The sequence below is a fragment of the Mugil cephalus genome, chromosome 21 (genome assembly GCF_022458985.1).
Source record: "Mugil cephalus isolate CIBA_MC_2020 chromosome 21, CIBA_Mcephalus_1.1, whole genome shotgun sequence".
In the NCBI taxonomy this organism is placed as follows: domain Eukaryota; kingdom Metazoa; phylum Chordata; class Actinopteri; order Mugiliformes; family Mugilidae; genus Mugil; species Mugil cephalus.
In genome coordinates, this window is record NC_061790.1 from 12,103,119 (window position 1) to 12,126,745 (window position 23,627).

Consider the following 23,627-nt stretch of genomic DNA (forward strand, 5'->3'; position numbering starts at 1 on the left):
GCACCTATAAGCCTTGCTAATCCATCTCTTGGACAGAATGGTCAGTTGAATTCCATTGTGGGTAAGGCATCATGTTGCACATACAGAGAATAGCTGGTACAAGAAAGAGGATGTTTTTATATCTGTTCAGTGTTACAGAAGTTAAATTTTAAATAGTCGTATGCTCTAAGTGTAGGTACTGAAACACAATCTGATGAGCATTTGATATTAAAATGCCTCACTTCATTGTTTCAGGGGGGAAAGAAGCCTCGTTTTATGGAGTCAGCAACCACAGGAAAACTCGTGTGAATCAAGAAAACTTTGTGATGACTCAGCTAAACACAGATTTTCAATCTATTAAGTCCCATGTGGCCATGAGGGCGGAATCTGAGCAAACACAGAAACACTGGTCACCGTTAACCACATCAGACTCCGGATGAATCATCCACGAGGAGGCTCAAAGTGATGTCTGGATGGTGTACGTTTGTGCGTGTGTGGGTATGTAGGGATGTGGTTTTTGTGTCCTCCTTTAGAAGAGAAAACTCTGTGTCCTCTGTGTCCCAAACAACAACCTGTAGGCCAACTGCAGCCCGCCATCCATTTTTCATTGGCCCGTATCAAAGTCAAAAAATGTAACAGATTATAGCCCACACATCATTTTTGCGCTTCAGTGTATTCCACTTCTTAGTCTTAACACCACGTGGAGCTACTACAAAGTGAGCAATCAAGGAAAAAAACTGCTCAGGGTCACCAGAAATGGCGGAAAAGAAGAGACGCAAGATCGTAAGTGAGTGCTGAAAATTTCAGACTCGTGGATAAATTAATATTTCTTCATAGAAACCAAGGGAAAATGTGTTTGTTTGATTTGCAACAAAACGTTTGCCGTGATGAAAGAATACCGTGTAAGACGGCAACACAAAATGCATCAGACCTTCACGTCCTACACTAGCATCGAGCGGGAGGAGGAACTGAGGCAAATGACAGCTAGCATGTGAGCCCAACAACACTATTCTTTCTGTGCTAACAAAAGTCAAGAAAATGCCACAACAGCCAGCTGTGAAATAGTGCAACTCATCGCCCTACATGGGCAACGTTTATCAGATGGAGACTTCATAAAACAGTGCCTCACTACAGCCGTGGGAATAACGCAGGATTTCAACGATGTTAGCAAAAAAAACAGTTGTGCATCGGATGGAAGACTTGTCAGCTATCTTAAAACATTAAGTGTCTGATAAAACTTATTCTCTTGATTTATGCTCAAAGGCATGTGATGATGCAATCCATTGTAGGATGGGGCTCCAGCAATGACAGGAAAGCGCCATCTATGGCATGCACCAAGGTGTGACTGAGTGGAGGTGAGGATGTCAAAATGCACTGCATCATCCACCAAGATGCCCTCTGTGCCAAGACAGTCCAGCTCAGTGAGGTGATGGACACAGTTGTGAAACTGTCAACGTAATTCGTGCGTGAAGGTTCTAGCACAGAGAATTTCAAGCTTTACTCTCTGATGTCGATGCTGAATACAAGGACCTTCTCTTTCTCCATTCTGATGTGTGTTGGCTCTGTTGAGGCTCTGTTCACTCACAGACCAAGCTGTGTCCTGTGCGAAGCTCCGTCTCTTTGAGTCACAACTGCGCAACTTCAATGTAGCGCACTTCCCCACGCTATCCGAAATCAAATGCACATTTCCAAATGCCAAGGTCTCTGCTACAATGGGAGAACACCTGTCTGTGATCAGATTTTAGTAAGTGCTTTCAAGATTTTTTATTTTTTTTTGCTTTTGTGGCTCAGTTTTTGATTAATGCAGAAGAAGTGGAAGAGAGTCTGCCATCAGAACTGATCGAAATGCAGTGTAATGATTCTCTGAAGAATCAACGTCAGCTTTTCTCCCCACCTGATTTCTACCCGAGCTTGGACAAAGCCAAGTTTCCTCTGATTAGACGTCGTGTAAAAAGAATAATGAGTCTGTTGGGGTCAACATCTATATGTGAGCAGACATTCTCTCTGTTAACTCTGAACAAAAGCAGATTGTGAACCAGGAAGACCAACAACCATCTCTGTGATGTCCTTCACATCTAAACCACCAAACTTACTCCTGACTTGCCAGCTATTCTCCTACTGAGCACAGTTCCCATTACAGGTTAAAAATATACACAGTTTTCAAGTGTTCAAGTGTCACTTAGAAAATAACCCGCCAACGTTTACGGTAAAAATAAAAATGAAAATCGGAGAGCAGTGACGGTGACTTTTTTTCTTTAAACGTGTTAAATTACCAAATATAATTTACCCATATTTGATATTTTACTGTCATTTTTTGCATTAGAAGTGAGGCCCCTAGTGAGTGGCCCAGTCATTTGTATTTTTTTCTGTATGTGGCCGTCAGGAACAAAAGTTTGGACACTCCTGTATTAGAAAATAATAAAACCCGGCATTTTACCCTTTCAAGTCTGGTGAGAAAATGTCTTTGTCTTTTCTCTCTGCAAGTTTATCTCTTTTTCTATATCTTTACGCAAGAATATTCGTTTTACAACAACAATTATTCTTGACCCGTACTCACATCTGTGTTTTCCAGAGGTCTGACACCAAATTAACAATAGTACTGGCAAGTGTTGTCACAGCATGATTGAGTGTTTGCAACAAGGAATGATGTTTATTGTGCCAAACTCCTAGGAGTACAGGTTTTAATAGTGTGATAAATTGTCTCTTAATTGTTTTCTACAGAATTTACTGTGGTTTTGTGAAACTTTTGAAGAAAATGAAATTCTATTGAAGTGAATTATTGTTGTTGCCTTCCAATTATTTCTTTCTTGGATACACTACAGAAACTATTGAATGTTGAAAATGTATCAGCGGGCAAATTAAAGTCAGCCCTGTCCCCATGGAAGCATGTTCTACTGTCTCTCCAAGTTGCTTCCAAAAAGTAGTCACTGCCTCCGTTAGCAGGATGTGTACAGATTTCCCAGAATGTAAACCATTTTTAGGGTATTTCAACGGACATAGTCCTGTCAGCAAAGGTTTACATTCTAGCCAAAAGATTTGTCAGGATAACGACATCTTCTGCTCCCACTTCCCAATGTATGTAACATATGTTAATATTTTGAACACATGGTTCTCACAGCAGCAGGAGCTCATAATACTGGAACCAACAGGAAGCAACAAGACTGACTCTTTCGGCACCTGAAACTCCTGAAATTAAAAAACAAAAAATTCACAAACAGTGGCTTTGTGGGGGTTACATATGGGGATAATTTCTTTGCTGAGTGTGTTGACTTCTTGGAGGCTTTAGCCTCACTCATTAGTGAGTGTTGCTGTTGAGAATGAATTTGCCAGCTAATTTCTTAAAGTTTTATCATATATCAAGTGTAATTTACTTTTACATTTATCCAAATGTCCTAGCCACTTCAACTGACTACTTTCGGAGTAGCGGTTCTACTCTGAGCTCCTCCTGTATGTATGCTCCTTACCCAATAGTCTAAGGCTGAGCCTGGCCACCCTGCCAAGGAAACTAATTTCAGCAACTTCTATTTGAGATCTCATTCTTTCAGTCACTACCGAAAAGTTCTTGGAACGTAAATCGACCGATAAATTGAGAGCTTCGCCTTTCGGCTTAGCTCTCTTCACCGCGACAAATCGGTTAAGTGCCCCGCCAATCTGCCTGACGATCTCCTGCTCCATCCTACCCTCACTCATGAACAAGATCCCAAGAGACTTGAACTCCTCCCCTTGAGGCAGGACCTCATCCCAGACCAGGAATGGATAATTCACCCTTTTCCAAATGAGGGTTTCAGACGTGAAGGTGCTGAACTTCATCCCAGCCACATCGCACTTGGTTGCAAACCACCCCACATCATCTGCAAAAAGCAGGGACGAGATCTTCCCACCACCAAACTCGACGCCTCCCCCACCCAGCTGCGCCTAAAAATTCCTTTAAAAGTTATAAACAGAACCGTTGACACGGGGCAGCCCTGGCGAAGTAGAACCCTCACCAGGAACAATTCCGACTTGCTACCGGCTACACCGACCAAACTCTCGCTCCTTTGGTACAGGGACTGAATGGCCCCTTATAAGGAGCCATTCACCCCATATTCCTGGACCACCCCCCACAGGATTCCTCTGGGGTCATAAACCTTTTATAAATCCACAAAACATTGGGGCAGAAAATCTGGGGGGCAAGCAAGAAGTTCAACCCGGCCCCCTGCCTCTCACCCAGAACACCTCCAGCAAAAAAGAGGGTCTGACCCCTCTCAAGGGTTTGTTTTCCAGAACCAACACTTTGTGTTGAGGTGAGGCTGACTATATAGTATCTGGTCAATAGCACTCAACGAGCTTTGGTTCCTTCCCCGTTGGAAAGGCAACATTCCATGTCCCACGAGCCATCTTTCTTAACTGAGAATCAGACCACCAAAGCCCCCAGTGCACCGGCTGCCTAATCCACAATTCAATGGACCCTTCATGGTCCTCCAGCCCTCGGCCTGGCTCCAGGGTGAGGCCCCGGTAACCCTCAGGGCCAAGTATATGGACTCACATTTAAATTTTTCATTCAGGGTCTTCAGAATCATTTTTGTCTAACCCTTTGCCAATAGGACCAATCTGCCTTGGGAGACCCTACCAAAATCCCCACAACAGCATAGCCCCTAGGGCCATTAGGGCACATTAGGGGACAGTTCAAGGAGGAGGAGCAGCCCAGCCTTTTGTATATTTTTCCGCATGTGAAAAAGGTTTAGACACCTCCATTGGTGTTGTGCCTTGAGCAAGCACCTAACCCCCAATTTGCTCCTCCTACATTCCAGTGAATCCATAAAGGAAATGATGCTTGAGTGGAGCAGAGTCAGGTGGTTGATATCTGGGCAGACAGCTAGCAATCTTTGACGACATCTACACATTACTCATGTCATCTGCACAATTCATTCTGCATAATTTTAAGCTTTAATGCAATTTAAACAAGTATGTTATGTAATTATTTTGTACATATTTATTTCTATGTAAAGTAAAGCTGTTTTCCACTTCTTTTAGTTTTTATGTCAAGCTAAACTTCATTGTAGAGATACGAGAGTAGCATCAGCCACCTCATCTAACTCAACCACGAAAGCTTACTTTATTACATATGACAGCTTACTTCCCAAAATATGAGTGTTTCTCTGATGTTGCTCTCCCATGACTCTGCCATGTGCATCTCTCTCATGTAGATCATCTTATTTGTTGCTAAATAAATCCCATGAGATATGAAAGAATGCTAATCATGCTTTCCCCAGCCACAGTCACACAACCATAACAGAGGTTTTGGTTAACTGGTCAGGAAAGGATAAATTAACATACATATCTGGTGTAATTGAAACAAGCAATTAGGGGTACTTAGCCTCTCATTAAATACTACAAGACAGATTTACTGGACGTAGGTAAAGAGTTATGAAAGTGTGAGGTTAGTCAACCAGCTGGCAATGGCTTTGAACATGAGGAGAAAAAAAAAGAAATGCTTTTTACTAAAAATGCCCGGGAACAAGCTCACACAAATGCACACATTCCCCGTCTCGTTTGTCCTTAATTCATGGGCGCCAGTGTTCATGGATTTTCCAACTACAAGAACAACATACTGTGACTCATTGAATTAACAATGTAAATGAGTTTGTGGGGCGTTCAATTGACTTTAGAAGAACGAGAACACAAACAAAAACTATAAAGCTTGGTTGGTGTATAAACGAACTAAAGTATTTTTCTTCAACACTAAATAGACAAAACTCCAGTGATGTCTGTTTGAATGCAACACTTCTAAATTACATCACAGACCACAGACAACAAAGACTCTCTCTAGAACGGTATGTAAAAGAAGCCAGTTTGTGTTGATCCATTAAGATTGAAATGCACGGCTATATAACGGGCCACATCCTTTGAAAAATACTGGGCCATTGCCCGTGCTGGTGAATCATTTCCAGATAAAATTTGACTTGATCTGTTTTCTTTGTAATCCTGACTCACATTTGTTGGATCAGAATCTTGATGAAAGTGTGTTATTACAGAAATAAAATATGATGCACTCACGCTGTACATAAAGCCTCTTGCCAGGGATTCAAGATAATTGTTTTATTCAGGGGATTGGTACACAGTGTACTTGTAGATCTAAATTGTAAACTTAAACTTTCAACAAAAATTACACGCCACTCCATCCCATTCCCCGTGCCAACTTGAAGTAAAAGCTGCTGTCACAATAAACTGTCCCACTGACCACACGTCTAGTTGTGGGAGGGATGACTGCTGCATATGCCTTATCTGCCATCACATAGACAAATCATATGCAGCAACAGCAAAACTCACCACTGTCAATTTATGGAAGGCAGTTTAGATTTCAGCTTCCCTTTCATCGAATTAAAGAAATAGTACTAATTTCTGCAGGCAAACGGCTATAAAAGTAAGTCCTCCTTTTGTACATGTGCTTGTGAAATGTGTGAAGGGCAAAAATATTAAAGTTAGGTCCAGGTTATTGGCAGTCACAGGGTAAGTCAGTGGCAAAGGTCACTCCTGCGTCACTTAGTCCGACTAACCTCGGCAGGGTTGCAGGCAGTGGGTCAGCCTGTTGGCAGCACATCCGCGTCAGATTAACATTAACAGAACATGACAGTGCTGAGAGACTTTCAGCTCAGTGGACAGAGGATTAACTACCCACTGCAATACCTACAGCGCCTACCTGGAGCTAATGCTGTCCCAATTCCATACTACATACTAATATAAGTAGGTTGGAAAAGTTACTAAAAGTATACTCAAAGCTGGACAGGAACTGCATCTTAGATGGCCAATACTGTCCCACGGTGTAACTCACAGCTGTGAATTCCTGCTGGTTCCTGACAGTTTTACTTCCACTCCACTACAATGAAATATTGATTCTTTGGAAAAGATACTATTAAGGCTATTAATTTGACATGCAGGAAAGATCTGCTGAAAATGTGTTTTAGATGAGAATCAAGCCAGCTTTTGAAGTTAATGGGAACTCGAAATGGAAATGTCTCGGCTCCACATGGTCTGACTATTCTCCTTTTTTTAATCTGTGTTCAGGAGCATTTCTAAACCTCACACGTTGACACCCCCCACTTCATCACAGTGAAACACACATGTACACTTGAATCACATACAGTACAGGAATTAATATCGCTACTGGAAAATACATATGTATTATTTTATTTAAATTAAATTAAATAAGAAATTGATCAAGAGACAGAGGTACTCCTAGTGGAATATGTCTTTAATTAAATTAGGCACTTATTTGTAGTCTCAGGAAGCCATGTGGATTCTGATGCACTAAATTTGCATCTTGCTCTTCATAAACTTGATATATTCTTAACAGCTATAATCCAAAAGCAGCACTAGCTTTTGCCAGGACATATGTCTTTAAATTCATTTAAAGCTTTTATGTCTTTATTTTCTTCTTCATCTTTTTTATTTCTGAAAGGTTTGTTGGAACAAAAAGACAGAGCAGACAGGACAGCTCAGTCAAAGTTAAATCCAGTATAGCCAGTCTCTCCAATAACCGTGTCCCCATTATGGGCTTATTGGCAAAGCTGGTCTTGAACCAGCTGTAAATATAATCAGTGACCACACAGTGCTGGAAGTGCCTCGTGTTGACTCCTGCTTTCCAGGCCACAGTTGCAGACCCTTCTACGCTGGCTTCGCTCCTTCAAACGAATCCAATAACTCTTGTTTTGTACGGCTGTACTTGTTTTTATGGGTTTACATTACACTATCCACGGTGCTCTTGGACAAATTTTCGCTTGACACAGTCAAAATATGGCTGCACACGTTGCCAGTGAGGACAAACCCTGGGAATCGTGTTTCCTGTGGTGACGCCAAATCAGGGGACAACGTGTAACTGCTTCCAGCTAGCTTTAGTCGGAGAGTAGAATATTTTCCGTCAAAATATTATCGCGCCCTTGCAGACATTGACAAGAGTGTTCGCATCATGAAAGCACATTTCATAAGAAGTGTGGCTATGCAAGAGCACATAAAGTGGCTAAAAAGAGCTTGTAACTTTGTTTTCACAGACACTATAATTCAGGTAGTTTAATAAAAAGTGGATTAATAGCTATAGAGGTTACGAGGGTCCTTCCACTGTTGCGTTTGTGGTTAAATGTGACGCTGACAGAGGTTGATAATAGCATACAGCAACAGACGGATAAAACCCGTCATTAACTTTTACCTAACTCCAAAATCAATCTTCATCACGTCAGCAGGAATTTCCACTCGTTCTTTCACCAAAGATTTTAGTGAGCCCCGTTTTCATTAAGTGAGTGAAGCAACAGCGGCGTAGGACCACTGCATAGGTTACGGTATGTGTGTCACTCCTAATTAGCCGAGGCTGCAGCTTAGAGTCGAGACTCAGATTTCATCAGAGGAGACAAAGAGAGCAAACCAAGCAGCTCAGTAGAGTCCAGCCTCCACCCTGAGACCTCCCTCTGTATTAAGCCTGTGGTTTCTCACTCAGCATTGACTGACAGGCTGCGCTACGAGACAGGTAATGAAAATATTATAGCAGACCATATAGTGTGTTTTTATAGCACTATATCTCTGTTGATGATCTTCAAACATGTTAAAGCTCTTTGGTTACACTTTGAGCACTGAATGTATAGTATTTTCCCAGCATTAAAACTGGAGAGCACGCACACATCGGTTTCATTTTGTTCCGCTCTGCAAAGAGTTTCTTTCTGGGTTGACAAGATTGTTGAAGCATTCATTTCCATCTCTACACACTCAAACTAAGTTAACCGGACTGGTTTGGGATTCACCTCTGGAGATAATTACAATGGTCACCATGTTAAATGATATGGTTGTTTGGCCTTCCCAGAAAAAGACATGGAATGATTACTGGGGTTTTTATGGTAATAAATCCCTAACCAAACATCTCATAGCTTTCAGTCTCGAGAAATGTGGATCACATTTAACCATATTGTTCAAGGCACATATATCCCTCTTTAAATTTTAAATAACCCCCCCCCCCATACCTGTGTGTAACTTCTAGAACTTGTTCCTCTTTAATTATTGGTTTCAGTGCGGGTTCGCTGTCATGCCGGCTGCACGCTCAGCCAGCCCACTCCGCGCATGAATCGAGAAGTCGAGAAGAAAAGCAGAAATGAAATAGTCAGAGAAAATCGTCAGGAGTTGAAAGAAAGGGCGAAGAACGAAGTGAACGAGCGACAGGAGTACAGAATACATTTTGAAGAACGCTGGGTGGGTGAGCATCGGCAAAAAGAGAAAAACAATCTCTATTATCGGTCCTCCGATACTTCTACACACTCCGCAACTGAGGAGGGGTTCCTCTCCCGAAGAGGCCAAATGAGGACAAGACTGTGTGTGTGCGCACATGTAGAGCGCATACTGTATATATGTGTGCGACTCAATTCCTGCTTTTATGGGACGTAGTAAAAAAAGCCCAGTTATCCCTAAAATGGCACAAGCTGTGACCTAATGCCACATCTAGTGAGCCACTATAGACATCGAGGGATCAGCTACCGAATGAAGTCAGTTAAATCTCAGTCCAATGCATGTGCCTTTCAAATTAAAACCATATGAGAAGGCTCTAATGGAGCAGACCTGATCCAGATTACAGAGAAACTGTGAAAGAAAACGACTCAGGGCAATTAGATGCAAATGTAGAAACTGAAGGGCAGGAGAACCAATTAAAGGAGCATAAAACGAGATGTTTATGGGGAAACTGCCGCACTTTGCTGCATGTGAGAAATTATACAATCTGTCGTGAAGCGAAAATATTGGCACACATACAAAAAAGCGATGACGTGACCGTGCATTAGGATGACCTGCAGTGAGATGTTGTCGGTCGTTGTGCGCCTAAAGAATGAATTAACACAGAGAATCCATTGAGAAAAGTATATACGCACACTGTCGAGGGCCAAATCTCCCTGAGCCTGTAATTTCCTGGCCGCACATGCCGAAAAGGAGACCGTGCTGGAAGATACATCTTGACTGAGTTATTTCTATCTGTGCTTCTTCTTGCCTCACACATCATCACAGGTCACCCAACTCTCTGCCAGCGGTGAGCAAAAATGCTGGTGATGACAATGTGGATGTGTCTCCCAGCGTTCTTTCAGGAAATATGTGTAAACAGACACTTCATGTTGTAAGACTTCTACGTACCTACCCAACTCACTGGCCTGTGTAAAAGAAATTATCCCCTTACTGGGAGAATGTTGTGGAAAAGAGGTGTTTCCCAAAAGACTTTTTTTTTTAAAGCTGCTCCAGAGGTATGTGGAAAATGGTTTCTCCCAGGTTGCTGGCTGTGAATGTGCCATACAGAAGGAAATTTCCTTCGCAGCAGAGTTTGGTGGTTTGTGCACAGCGTGTTCCAGCATAAATCACAGACTAAAATATCTCTGACGGATGACTTGGGGGCTAAAAAAGTAGATGGATACGCTCTGGCATTTGTTGGGCTGGAAATTGTGAAATGTTTACCCTTTAGAAAATGGCACCGCCAGATGTTGCATGAAATATGAAGACCGTGAAGGGCGATAAAAGTGTGCGAGATTAACGGACTTTATAAGCCGTGGAAGCACAATATACAGCAGGCCGAGGATGAAGTGAAGCGATGGGGAGAGCAAACACGACAAGAGCGAGAAAGAAAAGAAAAAAGGAGGAAGGGTGAAAACAGGAAGTTCACTCAAAACATGATCTCTAACCTCTACAATGCAGCCACTCTGACACACAACTTTTCTAAATGTTGCAGCAAACATGTCTCCCTAATGCAAACACTGAAAGCCCAGGCAGCTGCTATTTACATTTACAAGACATTGTACAAAAATACTGTTCTCTTTAAAGATGGGAATACTTTACGTTATCCATCCGTGGCTACATTTACATGGACACTAATATCCCACTAATCATCAGAATAGTAGCACAATCTGGAAAAAAAAATAAAAATCTCATGTAAACATCTTAGCTGCACCAGAACGGCTCTGACTGAAAGATATTTCTGGATTGACAAGGGTGGAGTAAGCTTTTGATAATTGGTTGAACAGGAAATCTTTTTTTTTTTTTTTTTTTTTTTTAACCCACATGGGGTAAGTATCGAGTGACGTGGTTTGCAGCTTGGGGAGGAGGGAAGAAATGTAGCAAAACAATCTATAGTTCAACTGAGTATTTGAAAAGAAGAATGAAATCAGCAAAAAGTAAGCCAGTCTCGGTTACCTTTTTACTAAATTTACTCAATTTTTCCAATAAAATTTGGGTAAAACATCTTCTTGTTCCGTTATGTAAACACACACCTGATTTGATGTGTTTGGGGGAATGCAAACAAACATCTTATTGGATCATTTTAAATCATTTCCACGTAAACAGTTAAATCGGAACCTCCAGTCAGAATCAGACATCAGACGGACTGAAGATCATCGTGCATGTAAATCTAGCCACTGTTGAAGTGTCTATTCCTAAATGCTGACATGACAAAATTAATCAAAATGCAAATTAATATTTTCTGTCTCCATCCAAGCACATATATCACCAGTCTTACCACAGATTCCATGCATATGAGCTGATCTGATCTATTATTTTACTCTGCAAAAAGTTTAATTACTTTTACCCGACATTTTTAAACACCGCAACGCTGAACAAATGCATCTTAATAGGACTCCTTTTCCAGATGGGAATGTCACATGAGCTGTACCACTTCAGACAGAAACTGCCAACCGTACCGGAGCCAAGTGTTGCCAGTGGACTATTCAGAGCTGTTCTAATAAGTGTATTTATACAGCCTGCAATCTGCCGCCAGCCCAACCTTCGATTACATTCTTGGCCACAGGACGTGTTGTGGAGTAAAACCTCTGACACTACACTACTGTAGAACTGTTTGGGCACAGCGATGCATTCTGGGCACAGACCAGTGTATCGTTAGCAACTGCTGCACCGCTGTACGGCCACTTCAAAATACAAGCGAGAACACATAAATGGTCCCAGTTTGAAGAATTCTTAACAGGAGAATTGATGCGGCTCCTTCACATTCTGCATTAGCCGACTCGTACATTCTCCCCAGGCTGCAAGGATCCGTCGCACCACATAAAGGACCAGTAAGTGATACCAGCAGCAGTTTATGAAAGCTGCAAAGGAATGGAAAAACTTAAAACAAAGAGTGAGTTTGTCAGGGTCAGAACGTTGAGGATTTCTGTTGCATGAGCAAATATTTGATAGTCCTGCAAGTACAGTTTAACTGCACTTGTGAAATAAATCGATCAAAGGTGAATTAATTGTGCCAGAAGGAGGGACTTGTGTGATGCATGGTCACGTATGTGTATAAGACAGGAGCCAGGGAGAGAGAGATCAGAGCAGGAGATTCTACAACCGGTCAAGGGCGCACAAGGTAAATAACCTTCCTTTGTCATGTACTAACCTCAACTCAACTCAAACTTTATTTATAAAGCACCTTTAAGATGACAGCAGTCAATCAAGGTGCTGTACAGAAGAGGGCCTTGTGTTTAATGAAAGCAATACTGAGTGGATTGTGGTGTGAAACAATAATTGCATAATAATAGTTCCTTTGCAATACATTAGTGCATATGAGCTAATTAGCTTGCACCAGGATGTTGCCACATTAGCACAGGCCCCATTTTCAATGCAAGTTGTGCACTACTTGAAAAGTTTCCATTTTGTTCATAATCCATCACAAGAGCTTGAATTTCAAATTATTGAGTCACAGTGGCGTTCTCTGCTTCTTCTCTTTTTTTCATCTCTGTAGTCATTAAATAAAAACACTACCTTTAACAGTTTCAGCAGTTCTTCTCTGCTGTGTCACCGTCATCTCTTCTTTATTTCTCTTCTCTAATTATTGGACATTTTACAACATGTAAAAGAGCGCCCCTCTGAATCTTATTAAGCGAAAGACTGGTGAAACACAATAGTGCACACTGTTGTCCAGGAGGAGGCCATTTGGCATCCCTTGGTGAAGAAAGAAGAATGATTAACCCATCAGGTGAGGCTGCTGTCATGCTTCTGCTCACCTGTTCACCTGATTAGGCAGGACCGTGCCGAGCTGAGTAAGTTTGTGTTGACATTTTGTTAGCAAAATTAGCTAGTGTGGCGACAGAGGCTGGAGATTTGGAGGATTTTGTTAAAAAAACGCAATTTTACAAAACTACCTCTACAGGAACAACTGTTGGTTGGCTGGTAGCACTAAACTTCATGTCCTCTTTTTCCCCTAAAAAGCAATACATTGTTGTTTTTGTCTCACTTATTTGTTAAATTATGTGTGTTTTATCAAACATTTATAACACCTTCTGTCTTTCTGGGTCATTTTGACCCAGTTATATTTAGTGGTGCAATCAGTCACGTTATTGCGCGATGCAGCACAATGAAAACACACACGAACAGGAGGCCAAGCACAGTTGGCATCCCTCGGTGAAAAAAGAAGAATGATTAACCCATCAGGTGAGGACGCTGTCATGCCACTGCTCATCTTTGATTAGGCTGGACTGTGCCAAGGGAAGCCACCCACTCTCTGGCCTCACGCCAATCAAAATATTGTATCGTGATCATCAAGCCACTGAATGACATAATGCGAGATCAACAAGTTCATGTTGACATTTTGCTAACAATATTAGCAAGTGCGGTGACAGAGGGTGGATATTTGGAGGATTTAGTAAAAAAGCCAACTTGGGCCTTCCTGGATGGAGTTTACATGTTCTCCCTGTGTCTGCATGAGTTTTCTCTGGGTACTTGCTCCCACCGTCCAAGTTAATTTCCCTCCTATTATCTTTGGGGTCAAATTGACCCCATTCAATGTTTAACATTTTAATGTTTTTTCTGCATATTTAATTACTTTTTGGGGGGTAAAAAATATGTTTTCTATTTCCTGTACCCATGTTTTATACATCTGTGTTATTTGGAATCAATTTGACCCTAGGCTCTATTAGCTGTATAAAACATATAAAAAGATCAACATTTTACACATTTGTTATTTAGAAAATTCAAAAAGCTTTAGGGACCTGACCTGTCATGTTCCAGATATTGATAACATAGGGGTGAAGCAACATATAAAAGCTTGGACAGTAGTCTTTCTGGTTAACTTTCTGGATTGCTCTTGGGGCTGTGTCATTCTGCCCTCCCTCAATATGTCTGAGACAGAGAATGTTGTTGAGGAGGACCCTGATAATGAGACACCCTCCTCTGATTCTGTGATGAGAATGAGACCCCAGTGTTGACTGTGTTTCCTCTCAACTACCAGTAAACACTCTAGCTTCTAACAATAGAAAGATAGTATGGTCCAGCTCCCTATTTGAACAACAGACTGGACTTATACCTGCTAATGTCATCAAAATGGTTCCAGGCCCCAACAGATATACAGTCAGCCATGACCAAGACATCAAATCAGCATTTGAGCTCTTCATAATACCATTAACGGCTAGGTAGCTCTTTTGGCAGGACTATAAATGTCAAAAGGCAAAGCCCCAAAAAGCCTCTGGGCTCCTGACACTGATAGCAAATGTTATAGATCAGGGGTCGGCAACATTTTTCAGACCAACGATCCCCAAACTGATGGAAAAATGAAGTAGGGAGCCCCTACCTATTATATGTGTTCCATATTAAACTCAAGTTAGTGCTATTTATAAATATACATTATTATCATCATAATTTTGCATTCAATATTAAGCTAGCCCTTATCCCTTTACTAAAAATATGTTGGATTCGTGTTAATGTGTATTTAAAGAAATTTAAATTTGTTGGGGGGGGTATTAAAAAAAATATTTATAAAAAATGTCTAATCAACCAAAGATTTTGCGACTCCCCTGCAGTACCTCCGCGCACACCCCAAGGGTCGCAAACCCCCTGTTGAAGACCTATGTCGCAGATAACAAGAATATGTACTTAGGAATTATATAAAACCACTCAATCACATCTCTTTCCAATTTAAGGTCAGTCAGAAAAAATTGCATATTTCTCCATTGTCACCGAATACGTGGTGGGTGGGTCGGGGGTTGTTTTGTTTAAAGAGATATTTAGTTAGTGAACAAACAAACAATAAAAGTACCCAACACATAAACTTGGGCACCAACTTTAACCGTAATAATTTCCTGGACGTTTAAATTGACCTCAAGGATAAAAGGTGTTTGTAAATTTGACGGTAACAGGAAGGATACAGGTATATAAACTGAAAAGCCAATGGCGTGCCGTGTCAGGATGTTGCGGTGGACTAAAGCAGAAAGGGAACTTAATTGCTGACTTACTGTAACCGAATACGAGAGCAGAAGCCTCTCCCGGTGCAGGGGCAGAGTAGAGGAGCTGGGGTTGTGGGAGACAGCTGGAGAAGTGAGGAGCCATTGATAGTTGGACAGCACCATCTAGTGGAGGTGGGGGCAGCAGGGGAGGTCCTGAAGTTGCGTTTAGTGTGTCCACAGGTGCTCTGTGTCAGTACATGTAAATTAAGCAACAGGTTAGGGAGCACTGAATAAAATGAGAAAGTGGGACCCCATGGCTACCCGTGTGCGTATTTTTCAATGAAAACCATAAATCCCCTTAAACATATAAAGGCTCTACAATGTATCATCTATACTCCACAATCCCACTTTCGCCAGTTTGTGCTGGTGGGACAGCACTTCTACAGGCAACCCCACGTCATTTTGATTTATTTATTTAGATTTGATAAGATAATATAGTTATTAAGCTGGTGTGCTGCGCTAATTTACAGGCATCAAATACCTCAGATGAACAGGAAATGGCCTCAAAGGCAACAGACACGAGCCGAGCGGCCAACAGCACGCGAGACATGGGAGCCAATCCCGCATGCGCAGAGCGAACAGGCTCCTCGGTGTCTGGAGATTGGGGAGAAGAAGATGATGATGAAGATGATGAAGCGGCTGAGCGGCCGGCACGGACCGAGTGCATAATTAGCCTATGTTAGTCATAGATTCTCACTTGCCTTGTCTAGTTTCTTGCCAAATTTGCTGTTTAATGTCGAGCGGTAAAGAAAACGATTCGCTGTAACGGGTTTAGAAGAAGAAGAAGGAGGAGGAAGAGCGGAGAGAAGCAGTAACTGAAAGCAGTTGGGCATCAAATTGCGCCGGATGTCATTACACGGTTTTAAATTTCCACGACGTAAGTAACTGCGTATTATTTTAAAAACGCCGTGTGTGTCTTTCGAGTTATTTGGTTTAGGAGGTTCCAAATACATTTCTTTTCATTTCATTTCTAAATGCGGCCAACTCCCAGTTTTGAGCGCTATTTGGGGGGTTAATAGGTAATTACTGGCGGAGCTGGAGAAGAGTCCAGCCCTTTGTTATCAATTATTACTGCTCGGGTCGATGGAGACACTAGTTTATGACTTTTTTTTTTTTTTTTGTCATTTGCTAGCAAGGCCTTATTCTCATCTGGACTCGCTTTCGGCACCTTTCAGTCACCCACCTGTTAAGCCCAACATCTGAATTAAGTTAACCTAAATAGAGCAAGTGTAATCTATCTAATTGGATATTACTAGTCGGAATTATTTGAACTAATAGAGAAGCGTGGAAAATTGCAACATGTACCATGTGCAGGTGTTTTTAACGGTGTGTCTTTTTTTACTTTTCGTTTTTGTCATGCCGCAGCACATGCAGGCAGATAACCATCAAACGGGCTTGTGGGTCGTTGGGCATTTGTACTTAGGCCTACATCTAAGCTCGTTGATCAATTGAATTTAAGCCTCTTGAGCGGTCCCAGCGAAACCTGCTGACACATGCGCCCCAGCCTTTTTGTTCGCACTCAGACCCCGTTAACCCTCTCGGTCTCAAAAACCCTCTGCGACTCGACCGAACTCGGACTGCATGTGTTATCATATGAAGTCCTGCAAACGCTGTCCCTTGTGCAGGCTATTTAGTAATCACACCCATGTGCACACTGGGCGAGGTGCTCCTGGCTTTCCTGCCTGTCAACACTCATTGGTGGACAGTAGTTACTTGTATACTGAGCAGTTAATTATTTAAAGGCCAGCTGATCTGACACATCGGATTAATTATAGATTAATATAGAGACGCATGCTCTCAGCTCTCTCCTGGATAAGAACTATTTGTTATGTAAGGGCGCCTAATTACAGTCAATAAGGAGCTCATCTCTCTGTCAATGCACCAGGTGACATTATTTTGCATATTTTTTTTGCGGTTAATACAGAAATCTATCGATCTGCCATCCTATTTCCTACAATTATCTAAAAACTGTCATGACTGACCAACACTTCAATGGAATCGATGGAAAGTGCATTAGCTACGTTGGGTTATGTTACCATACTTTTTCAGATGGCGACCAGTGAATAGAGGATTATGTACTTCTTAGGATGTTCACAATAATGCTGAAAACTGCGACCGAACCTCATGCATTTTATTTACTCGGTTTCCCTGGAGGCGACATAAAGCGTATGACACAGCAGAATTGAAATCACAGTGTTGGGGCCTCCTACGTGGACACAGCTCTAAACATATTCACTGACAGCGTGTTGTGTTAGGGTATAGTTCAGACTTCCCTAGCCTGATAAATATATACATACATAGAACAATTGCAAGCTAGACTAGCTTGCACCTATCTATAACAGTGTTTGTGGAGAGACAAAATGATCCCACAATGTAGATCCTCATGCTCCTAGTTACGCTGATAGGACACGTATGGCCTGTGATTTAATTTAGGTGGTATTCACTGACTGTGGTATTTTCTGCCTCCCTCTCCCCGCTGCAGAATAATCAGGACCAAAGCCACAGCCATGGAGCTTGTAACACATCTGGTGAATGACACTGTAGAGTTTTACAAATGGAGCCTTACTATAGCAGGTAAGCTGGGTTCACTGTTTCCGGACGGCACTCGAGAGCAATGTAGTATTTCATACCTAGTGATACAACACAGCATATCTCTGCAAGTAGTTGCGTTTCTAGGATTATCGATGGCAGACTGCACATTGATTAAACGTTGTTGATTGTTTTCCATGCAAACAGTTCTAATATATAGATTTTAGTCACTAACCTGCCTTTAGAAACATAGTCGACAGCAAAGTATTAAAACATCTGCCTCGTTTGACTTTGTCATCTTAGTAAAATACATCAAACGGAAGACTACTCGATATGTGCATATGTATTTTCATATGTTAGTATGTCCAGAATACAGAATAACTACATAACTCAGTTTGGTAGGTACCGTTGTATCACGACGCGACCACTGGTAGCAGCAATGATTTTTCTCCTCTGTTACACTTATTTATTAAACCTGTTCACTTACGTCTCAAATTAAACTTGTATTTTTACCCTCAAGATAACATGTATTAAATTACTGTATAAGAAATGTCAATAAAGCAAAATGTCTGGTAAAGTATAACTTACACAGTTTACGTAAAACAACATCACCAAAGAGCAAAGTGGTTGATAAATCTTACGAGTAGTCGTTGGTTGATCAGTTGTAAGCTGAATAATGCGTGCTAACGCTTTCATACTTAACTGCTGATTTATCTCATTGGTGCCGTTACATCTCACATTTTCCTTCCACCCTCTCTTTCCTCTCCTTTCCCTCCAGACAAGAGGGTGGAGAACTGGCCGATGATGGCCTCTCCATTTCCCACTGTGGCCCTCAGCTGCCTGTACCTGATCTTCCTGTGGGCGGGGCCTAGATTCATGCAGGACCGCCAGCCCTACACACTCAGGAAGACCCTCATAGTATACAACTTCAGCATGGTGGTACTCAACTTCTACATCTTAAAAGAGGTTAGTGCTACTGTAGCATTTGTAGGATGACGGCAAATAGATACACAAACATGACTGGTAACAGAGAGATGTGGTTATTTTGCTAAAGGCAATATGTTGCAATATGTGTACTTTTACATTACAATCCCTGTATACAACTGTTTAAAATATGACTATTATGGATATAAAAAATGTCTAATAGGGAGTTGGGCTTCTGGCTTTATAGGTTGTATATTAAAGTATATGTCTGACAACAAATTGAATGTCCTTACTTACATTAAATAGAAAAGGCGTTTCAAGTTTATCATCCTTTTATAATCTCCTGAAACGACATATGCCCCAGCAGCCAGAAGATACCTAATCCCCCCGACTCTGGGAGCAGCTGCTGATTTTTGCAGTTGTCACTTTCATTTGATGTCATTAATCATTCACTTAGCATGTACATGTTTTCAGCGATGCTAACGGTATGTTAATTTATGCCCCGTACGCCACAAGTGGCACAATATAATATTTTAGTATTTAAACATTATGATCAGGATGTGAATGTTTGTATGTGTTTTTTTCCTGTATAAATCCTGACATACTGTGTCATAGGGAATAGACTAAGGACTTTTTGATATGGATATACATACTTCTGTGTTGCCAACATATGAATTGACAGGAATGACTTATCTTTACTGCAGTAGTTGTTTTCTTGAAATGAGACATAGGAGCTGTTCCTCTTGGCCTCATGCTGACTTTGTGGTTTTTGTCTTCTCATCAGCTTCTATTAGCATCTAGAGCAGCTGGGTACAGCTACCTCTGTCAGCCTGTTAACTACTCCAATGATGTCAATGAAGTCAGGGTAAGCTCCCTCACACACACATCATGAAACCAATCTATGCAGATCCAGTGTATCAGTGTTAAAGTGAACACTCCTCCGTGCCAACCTTTTTCTCAGTAAAAGTGCATTGATTTAACAAAGCCTCACTAATCTTTCCATCGTCCACAAGTGGAATGATACTGTAATCCCGCTGCTGGCATAAATAAGATCACTGCCTCTGTAGTGTATCTGTGTAGGCAAGGAACAGAGAGAGGATTGAAGGATAAAAGTTTATATCTCAGGACCAGGAAGGCGTGGCCCCTTCTGGCCTTTCTCTTACATGATGGCTTTTCTCGGTGCCATGGCTTACAGCATGTGTGTTAGACAGGAAAACATGGAGAGGGACAACAGCTTAAAATGAAAACATCAACAATACGGTTCCAGGCCTCTTCACATGTCATCACACTCCACTGTTTGACCACCACCATTAAACATATATACTGTAGAGTACAAACGAAGTGCAGTTAACAAGCAAGGGGTTACTTCATTTATTTATTTACTGCAACCGATCCCGAATTCATCACTTAAAATATATTCTGTATATTGTACTGAACTATTCTAGCTACATGATTATGTATGTGTGACTAAATATTCATTTATTTAACCCTATGAGCCCTTTTTTCAGTTTCAGTATATGTTCTGTTTTACTAGACCTTATATTCATAATTTAATCCTGAAAAATAAAAAAAATAGCTCTGTGCAGTAGCGGCCCTATTAGTAATATTTCACTTTACAGATGTAAAGAGATTTACAGGATCTGAACAGAAATTTGACCTCCATAATCTGAAAAAATATATCTCGTAAGCTATCGGCACATTGTATCCTCAACCCGAGCTGTCATACATTATTTCTGTGTGGCTGCTGACGCGATGAGCTGTGATAATTCACCCTACACTGTTTTCGGCCTGCAGATAGCCTCTGCTCTTTGGTGGTACTACATGTCCAAAGGAATAGAATTCTTGGACACAGTCTTTTTCATAATGAGGAAGAAGTTCAACCAAGTCAGCTTTCTCCATGTCTACCATCACTGCACCATGTTCATTCTGTGGTGGATCGGCATCAAGTGGGTCCCCGGTGGACAAGGTGAGTCAAAGGGTCTTCGCCTGTTATGCAGCTTCTGAATTCATCAATTCATCAAAGTGATCACCTTGCACCGAGCGCAATCTCATCCCATACAAATGTAACCCTTTCCGCAGCATTTTTTGGCGCAACCATCAACTCTTTCATCCACGTCATCATGTACGGTTACTACGGCCTGGCAGCATTGGGACCTCAGATGCAGAAGTACCTCTGGTGGAAGAAATACCTCACCATTATGCAGATGGTGGGTATTACTTTCATGTACAGTGTATTGGAGGCAGATTGGCCTATAAGTGACACATTTAATTGGTTTTTGTCATTCTAAATAGGTATTGGTTGGACAATAAGGTGAGATGACCTGTTCATAGTTTCATAGTACATATTAACAATTACAAGTTAACATTGGAAAGGGGTGGTAAGACTCCATGAATCTGAAGTTGGAAGATTAACTTTAATTCTAAAAAAAAAATATTTAAAGAGTATAATTGGTTGTCATGTGAGTATAGACCAAAACAAAGGAACGTGTTACATGTTATTTTATGATTACGTTTTTGCACATTCTGTGCAGATATACAACGATCAGCCACAACATTAAAACCACTGACAGGAGAAGTTAATAACATTGAGCATCTTGTGACAATTCAATGTTCTGCTGGGAACCTTTTGGACCTGGCATTAGTGTGGATATTACTCAGGTCTGTACCACACCTAGACCAGACCAGACCCCCCCACCCCTTAGAAAGACACTCCTTGGTGGCAGCAGCCATCAGGACACAGCCTGACACAGTCACTGTTCAGGAACAACTCAAAAAAACAGAGAACAGGTGTTGACCTGGCCTCCGAATTCACTAGATCCCAAACTGATCAAATATCTGTGGGATGATCCACAGAGGTCCCTCCCCTCAACCCATAGGACCCAAAGACCCCCACTAACAGCATCCTGTTACCAGACACCACAGAACACACTTAAGAAGGCTCATGTCCACTCTCTGATGAGCCACAACTGTTTTGGTGGCACAAGGGAGACCTACACAATATTAGGAAGGTGGTCATAATGTTATGCCTGATTAGTGTATGTAGCTGTAATCCTCAAGCCTGAAAGAAGATGTCTTTGTAGACATGTCAAAGGTTGGGTATAATATGTAGTAGCACTGATTCTTATACTGAGGCATAACAGCACGGATGTCTCTGATCCGTTGGAAGCAACAGAAAGACAAATTACATTTACTCACACCATAATGTTAGACTCTGATGTGCGTGACTGTCTGATTTTTGTCTTTTTCACTATAAATTCCCACATTAAATATTTTTAACAGTATCACGAGAAGAACTGCTTTCGAGCACTCTTCCTTGCTTCATGTCAAACATTCTATAGTTGTAACATTTCAGGATGTTTGTCGCTTCATCATTGTGTGTTCAACAGATCCAGTTCCACCTAACAATCTGCCACGCCGGCTACTCCCTCTACACTGGCTGCCAGTTCCCCTACTGGATGCAGTGGGCCCTGATCGGCTACGCCGTGACCTTCATCATCCTCTTCGCCAACTTCTACTACCACGCATACCGACGCAAACCTTCCTCCTCGCAGAAAGGCAAGGCCCTCGCCAATGGTACCTCCACGGTAACTAACGGTCATAGCAAAGCGGAGGAAGTGGAAGATAACGGAAAGAGGCAAAAGAAAGGAAGAGCGAAAAGGGAGTAAAGAAGGAGCAGGGGCTTGCTTGGTGATAAACAGAAAGAGGACAACTGTTTTAAGGGCCAGAGAAGGAGGAGAGGGGTAAACCAAGAGTCCAAGCCTGACGACCATCACTGCAAATAGAGTAGATGGATGTGATTTGGGACCAACTTGAGAAGTGGAATGGGTAGCAGTGTGTATTTGTGAGTGTGTCTGTGATGTGTTTTGGTTTTGAGAGGAACGAGAGGGGTGTTGTGTGTCTCTGTAGCAGTTTTTTTAATTAAGAAAAGCAGAATGCTGACCATGTAGGATCTGTGCTCTTCTGTCCAACCGTGTTTTGGACCAAAATAGGACCAAACTATCAAAGGACCTGCAACATGCTCAGCATCTACTAATTTATCAACCAAAATTCACCTCCAACTTTTGTACTCTGGAATCAAGTATAGTTATAACTCAAAGCTTAACTAGTCTTTAATATGCTAACTTATGTTTTAGTGCTCTAAAAGAGTTTTAAGAATTTAATGAGTTGAACTGTTTTTTTGGGGGGGTGGGGTGGGGAGTTTTGTTTTTACACTTAGTTGAGTTGCTCACGGATAGCAAACAAATAATGACAATAATGATACATCTGCCATATGCTGTATTTAAAGACCTCGCAGTCACCCTCACCTTCGTACAACACATCATGGACTCTCTCAACACATCTTTGCTCTCTCTAACGAATATAACTGCTGCATTTACACAACCTGCTGTTTTCTTTGTGTTCGTTGTGAATTAAAACTCTCACTTTGGGGATAAAGCTGTAGTGTTTTGGTTTCTTTTTTTGTTTTTTGGAGTTTACGCAAATTTGTGCTCACCTTTGTTGTATTAATTTTTGCAGGTCCTCACAATTTAGTTCTTTTTGCTATGTGCTGTAGCTATTGTGCAGGCATAAGAGATTAAAGTTCAGCTCAGTATTATCTCACTGCCATATAGGACTGATGGGAAGGTCAACCTGAAAGGAGCTTTTTTTTTTTAAGAAAAAGATGGCCATTTCATTGTCTTATTAAAACAAACGTGACACAGCTTCCTGCTGCACATACAACTAAATAAAGACAATGTCAGTACCCCATAGATTACGTTTGTGTGTCTTTGTGTTAGCTTTGGTGGGAGCATGAGTGCACATGGCATGTCTTCGCAAAAACCTCTTACTTAATCTCAGAATGAAGTCTTCCCATCCTCCCATATTCTCTCTCCCACACTTCCTGCACGTCTCTCTTCCACCCCAGTGTCTCCGAGATAGAAAGAGCTCCGATATGTGTGTGTGAGCAAGCAGTAGGCTGTGTCTTTGGCTTGTCCAGACAGATCTGCCCTAATCTTGGGG

The 23,627-nt window shown here is 41.6% G+C and overlaps 1 protein-coding gene across 1 annotated transcript; it reads left to right on the top strand.

The window, feature by feature from the left end:
- The first annotated feature begins 15,796 nt into the window (after positions 1-15,796).
- On the top strand, positions 15,797-23,377 carry LOC124999388 (elongation of very long chain fatty acids protein 4-like). The gene is made up of 7 exons (XM_047574275.1): positions 15,797-16,053; positions 17,659-17,750; positions 18,484-18,671; positions 19,414-19,494; positions 20,424-20,595; positions 20,709-20,836; positions 22,016-23,377. Exons 2-7 carry the CDS (start codon positions 17,684-17,686, stop codon positions 22,292-22,294), a joined length of 915 nt encoding a protein of 304 aa, XP_047430231.1. The 5' UTR covers positions 15,797-16,053; positions 17,659-17,683; the 3' UTR covers positions 22,295-23,377.
- Positions 23,378-23,627: the final 250 nt, after the last annotated feature.